The 6,442-nt window shown below is 27.9% G+C and overlaps 1 protein-coding gene across 1 annotated transcript; it reads left to right on the plus strand.

The window, feature by feature from the left end:
• The first annotated feature begins 1,242 nt into the window (after positions 1-1,242).
• LOC148767321 (uncharacterized) lies at positions 1,243-1,830 on the plus strand. Its single transcript, XM_088824115.1, has 2 exons — positions 1,243-1,414; positions 1,559-1,830. The coding sequence occupies exons 1-2, from the start codon at positions 1,270-1,272 to the stop codon at positions 1,771-1,773; spliced, it is 360 nt and encodes a 119-aa protein (XP_088680241.1). The 5' UTR covers positions 1,243-1,269; the 3' UTR covers positions 1,774-1,830.
• The last annotated feature ends 4,612 nt before the right edge of the window (positions 1,831-6,442 follow it).

Genomic DNA, 6,442 nt, shown 5'->3' on the forward strand with positions numbered 1-6,442 from the left:
TGAGAATATAAAAAGAATGGGTTTCTCACTAATAAAGGAAAATGAACTGGACCCATCCCTATTAAAATAATGTTAGAGGGGTTCTCACTAATAGTCCCTAAAATATATACATTAATTTATTGCCATTTACTATTTCTTTTGTTACTAGAAATTATTTTATCACGAACTTAAAAAGGGTCAATGGATCTTTGACCGTGTAAATAAACTGAATCTAAAGAAAAGGCTTGCTAGAAGCCAATCTAATAAAATACATTAGACAAATTTATATATATGTATATATATATATATATATATATATATATATATATATATATATATATATATATATATATATATATATATATATATATATATGTGTGTGTGTGTGTGCAATTTGCTAAACACTTTCGGACACATTAGAAAGTTGTTCACATTTTCGTATTTTACTCAAAGTTCATCGGGCGCTTATTAGAAAGTTTAGACATAAGTAGTCATTATAGACTGAAAATTCTTTATTATCTCCGAAGTCCGAACACATCCACAAAAAAGAATTACATTTCTTTTAGTCTTCCATCTCTCCCTACCAGTCCTCGGCCGTTGACCGCCTAAATTCCGCCAATTACATCATTGGGATATTAAAAAAAATATTGTCTAAAATGTCTATTTTCAGTTGGAATTCTTCAACTAGGGTTTCCATTTTCAGTTTAAACTCCTCAAACTTAGATGTTTAAACTGTCTACTTTCAATTTAAGTTGTCCAACTATACTGTCCTAAGGGACTTTTAGCAAATTCGAAATATTCGAACGAACCGTAAGCTATGCAAAATATTTTTGAGAGAATTTTAGCCATTACCCTCTAAATATATAATCATAAAATATGTATAGATCTCCTTCCAATTCAATTTGTCACTACGGATCTATACATATATACGGTCGCGTACATGTTAATAATTTTTAATCGGGTGTAGCATAAAATAAAAACTCGTGGCCTTTGGAAAAATAGAAATAATAAAGTAATGAATGAATTAAAAAGATGTCAATTTTCGCCGGCCAACCAAAAAATCAGTTATTTATTTATTCTCCAACCACCAAAATTCCTTCGACACTTTGTTTGAAGTATTCTCGTCAAATTAATGCAACCTCCTCTTAGCTTTTGTCTTCTTCTCACATATATATTTCATGCAACATCAAAATTATCGAAAACAATAGAAATGATTTTTCTCATGGCTTTTCATGTTCCATAAATAATAATAATAAAAATATATATATATTAAAAAAAAAAAGAAAAGAAATGGATAATTCGTTGAAAGCAGGTTTCATGGCAGTTTTTGCAGTTTCAGGAAGCGTGGTTTTCCTTTCCATGCAAGCCCACAAACGCCTTCTCTCTAATTTCTTCAAGAAAATGGAATTCGAGATCAATCATAATTCGTCAACAGGTTTCCCTTTTCCTTGTTCTTTTTTACTTTTTTACTTTTTTACTTTTTAATATTATAATTAAATTATTATTCTATTTGTTGTATTATTCAAAAAAAAAAAAAAAAAAAACGACGCGGTTCTGAATTTACATGTACCTACTTTAGGGCATGTGAATAAAGATGAGCCCAAGAAGAAGGTGAGATTCTCCGATGATGTGGCGGCACCACAGCCGCCGCCGCCGAAAGCTTGTGGGAAAAAGCATCCGCGGAGGCCCTCCGCCCGTCCCGGGCGAGATTGTGGTGAAAATTTGGAGGCTATGCCACAAAATTGGCAAGTCATGTACAAAGGGATTTTACAATATAGGAACCTTAGGGCCTAGCTAGAGGGGGTGGGGGTAATTTAGTAAATATATATATATATATATATATATATATATATATATATATATATATATATATATATATATATATATATATATATATATATATATATATATATAATTTTTGAATTTGACCGTATTAAATTTACGTTTTTTATTGTGGTGGAGCCCGTGGTGGATGGTGGTGGCCGGTGGGGGTGCGACGGCGGCCAACCGCCGTGAATACCTTTTGAGGTTGTATTAATTAATATTGTAGGAGTAATTGGTTTTGTTAGATGGATATTTAATTCTCATTACATAACATGTGTATTTGAATTATTAAAATTGTTGTAATTAATTTATGGTTTTATAGTTTTTTTACACAATTAAACAAAATGAAAAAATATTATCTCAAATTCAAGAGAAAAGAATGTGGATTATTTGCAAGACAAAATATTGAAATATATATTAATTTTATGTACTAGAAATAAATTCAAAATGCTTTTCAAGCGATTTTATGATTAATTTTTATATTACTCATAATTATTATACACTAATTTATATAAATTTTAATATTTATTAAAGTTTTTTTTTGAGTAATAATATTTATTAAAGTTCATACATATTTTAATAAAAAGGCATTATTTTGCAGTACATTTATTATATTTATTAAAACTAATATCAAAATTTATGAAAAGATCATCAATGATAGGAATGAAATGTTTTATTTTGCAAAAATTAAAAAAAAAAAAAAGAAAAAAACAAAAAAAACAAAAGAGAAGCACTTGTCTTCCGGTCCAAATGAAATACATAAATGGGTCCCATTAGAGAGACCGTTCATTGCTTTTATCCACGTGTCATCATGTGTGTGGGAGTCCATTTTTGTGCTATTAACGGAGCGGGTTTTATCTATCCTACACCCGGTGAAGGTTACACCGGGTGGTTTTTTACCGTTGATCTACACACACCAATGTTGGTGTGTGTGTGTTTGTGTGTATATGAATGGTAAAGATCTACCCGGTGTATTTCACCCGGTGTAGGATCTCAAAGCGTCCGTTTTGAATGTTTTCTCTTTAAATAATTAACACGCATTATTTATTTATATTTTGATTAATTATTTCTTTAATTAGGATTACTCTCTTGCAGTACTAGATTGGAATTTCAAGACATTAACATACATATTAATCAAAATCGACGGATATGGACATTTCGGAAAGATTCAAGAAAAAAATCGTACTTATAATTAAACCTCGTTTTATTTAACCGTACGTATGTCCAAGAACTCCGAAAACACCGGCTCGACCCTTGCCGTAACTTATAAATAAACCCCATTTTATTCAAGAGTTCAATTACCGGACCGCGATACGTAATATTTGCATGCAATATGTACAATATAAACCCTAAATATTTGTGTTTCCAGCTTCATACTGTTTAAGGGCACATTTTTTAATTTTGGCAACGACTGTGAAATCTTAAAAATATATATATATATATATATATATATATATATATATATATATATATATATATATATATATATATATATATATATAAATGAATACAGTCGTAATTATCAAAATTGTATTAATTTAGTGAAATATTAAATTATCAAACCAATAATTTAGTTTACTTTTATCGAATCGGGACCAAAAGAAACTATTATTTAAACAAAATTATTAATTTACGGAGATTCTACTTCGTATTTTTAAATAATAAAAAGGCAAACGGTTCTGAATCACGTCACGAATGCAAACCCCACAGTCCAAAGGCCACAACCATCCCTTCACTCGAAAGAAAAAAGCTACAGAATTTTGAATTTAAAAAAGGACAAGAGAAAACCTTAATCCACAATTAATTAATTAATTAATTAATTATGCATCTAATTTAATGTGGCGTCTTTTCATAAATACCAAAGACTGTCACGAGTCACGCCCCATGAAATTATTTCTATTTTATTTTTATAAGATTAAAATTTCAACGAAGATTTCTTTTTGTAGAATGAAGGAATAATGGATGGATTATTCCTTAATTGTGAGGTTTACAAACAAATTATTTTAATTATCGACCAATACGATGACAAATTCTAAATAATATTTCTTAAACAAATGGCTTATTATAAGTGCTGACACATCACCCTCCCCAGACTTATTTAGTTATTTAATCATTTTTATTTTTAATATAATATTAATGCATGACCTATGTATTTAAATATAAGTTTTAGATGAGTCACAATGTATTAGAAAATGATATTTATTTATTCATTTATTGATAAATAAATAAAATGTTAGGCGTCCAGTCTATTGATGGAAGTTGCAACTTTAATTACAGGGCGACAATTTTTGTCGTTTCCAATCTCTTTCTCTATTTAATATATACTCCACATAATATTTGTTAATAATTAATAATATTGTTAAATATACATTTGATTTGTGAGATGAAATTTAGTTACATATTAATTGGTATTTATATAATAAAATTCATTATTGGTACTGAAATATTCAGAACAAGCGTCTAATCATGCCAGCTCATCAGATAGCTCGTGAAAAGCGCATTTACCGGTTTAACAAACACGAGATTGTTAGTAGTACACGTCATCGAACAAGGACTATCTCTAAAATTAAGGTAACTTACAATCATACCCTGGAGACATGGTCAAATTACATAAATACCCCTACTGTTTCGATAATTACAATCACCCTTCAACTATAAATCTTCTTACACGTTCACCTTTGCGGTGTCAAATTTAGTAGAATCTTCCAGATTATATAGAATGTTCTCAATTGTGTACCCGCTTTATCTCATTCGAGCTCCACATTTTGAAACAAGATGATCATAAGATGTGTTTTTTGGCTTGTATATATCAGATTGTGGTGCATCGGAAACTATATTTTTCACAAAACGAGTGCAAACTAGAGAACATTCCACAAAATCTAGAAGATTATGTTGAATTTGACACCATAAGGGTGGACGTGTAAGAAGATTCATAGTTGAGGGGAATAGTTATAATTATCCAAACATGAGGGAGTTTTTCGTAATTGTGATTTACCCCTAAAATCAATATTTGAGAAGTTTTTATTTTTCTTCAAAACGCACTCTCGAAACCACGCGTTTGGCTGTGGTTGTAAACAAATAAAAGAAAATATCGTTACATGGCCAAATGTTTGGTATGGAAATAATTGAACCAGAAAAATATCAAAGAAAAAAACAGAGGAATCGAAGATAATTGCTGAATTAATTTATTTCCAATGAACACGTATATGATAAATAAATCTTTTAATTAAATTTTAAAATGGTGTGACGTGTGATATATTGATATTTGGCTATCATATGTAAATATGTAATTAATATGCTTGGTGTTTTGATGATTGATGTATATATGTGTAAAGGAAAAGAAAGGAGAAGAAAATAATGTATTATTTTAATTAGGTATATATATATATATATAATGGTTAAATTAATTTGAAGAGTAAATTACAATAGATATAAAGTTTTGACATGTTTATTTATATACATAAAAAACAAAAAAATAAATTCATAACTTTCATATAATTTCAAGGGAAAATTGGAATGAAACTTTTTAATCTTGTCAAGTCATATATGAAGATTTTCAATTTTGGAACGATATTTTCATTTCAAATTCTGAAAGTTTCGATTTTCAATTTTGCTGATTTTTTTAAATGAAATGAGAAATGGATATTAGATTCCAAAAGAAAAAAATCTGAATATTTCAAAATTTTCAGAAAATTCTATTTATAAAATTATATAATCATGTTCATGTCTTTTATCTTACAGGTGACTAAAAAACTAAAATTCCGACTTTTGTTGATCCCAATTATTTCAACTTTGTAACAATATTCTGATTTCCAGTCAGTTAAGAATGAAACTTAAATTAAATTTTACTCGTGAAAGAATTAACTTTTTCAAAAGTGCTAATATGAATAGAGTACGTCAAATTTTCACTCTTAGTTATTTTTTACTTTTTTTTCACACAAAAAAAAAAAAAAACACATGTTGTCACTCTAAATGCATTTGATACATTTCTCGTATGTATAATAGCTCGTAAATCATAAATGATACGTAATATATACAACGCTAACCATTTTTATCGAAAGATTTGAAATGAGACTGAATGAGAACAAAAAAATGCAACTACTCCATAGAAATTCATTACAATTCCCAGATGAGTTATTTTTTTATGGAAATAAATGTGAATTTTTATTTCATTTTCATATACAACAATTACATTATATTTTATAATATGTAAGTAGAAGATTATTACATCATTTGATTATTAAATATGGAGGCTAATCCCATTCTACATTTAAAAAATATAAAAATCACAAAACTAAATATTATCCAATCCAGAACGGCTCAATTTGATTACGGCAATAATGTTAGAATATGATTTTATTTTATTTAATTTATATTTTTCTAGTAGTTTGGATTTTGTGTATTTGGTGAGTGTGACACATACAACATAATCTCCAAAAATTATACGAACCAGATTGTGTGCTTATCTACGCTGCCTTCACGTTTACTTGTTCCCTCTACAATTTCATTCACATCATTCAACAATTTCATTTTATTTTCAAATATATTATAGTAATATAATAATAATTTTTTTTTTTTTTTTTTTTTTTTTTTAATAAAAAAAAAATTATTAATAAACAGTCACACTATATATGAATAC

The sequence above is a fragment of the Erythranthe guttata genome, chromosome 10, assembly GCF_056151865.1.
Source record: "Erythranthe guttata isolate IM_541 chromosome 10, IM_541, whole genome shotgun sequence".
Taxonomy (NCBI): Eukaryota; Viridiplantae; Streptophyta; class Magnoliopsida; order Lamiales; family Phrymaceae; genus Erythranthe; species Erythranthe guttata.

Excerpts from the sequence above, each read along its gene's own strand:
- LOC148767321 (XM_088824115.1), top strand. The coding sequence starts at position 1,270 with ATGGATAATTCGTTGAAAGCAGGTTTCATGGCAGTTTTTGCAGTTTCA. Across the intron at positions 1,415-1,558 it reads CAATCATAATTCGTCAACAG|GGCATGTGAATAAAGATGAG; the intron begins GTTTCCCTTTTC and ends TACCTACTTTAG.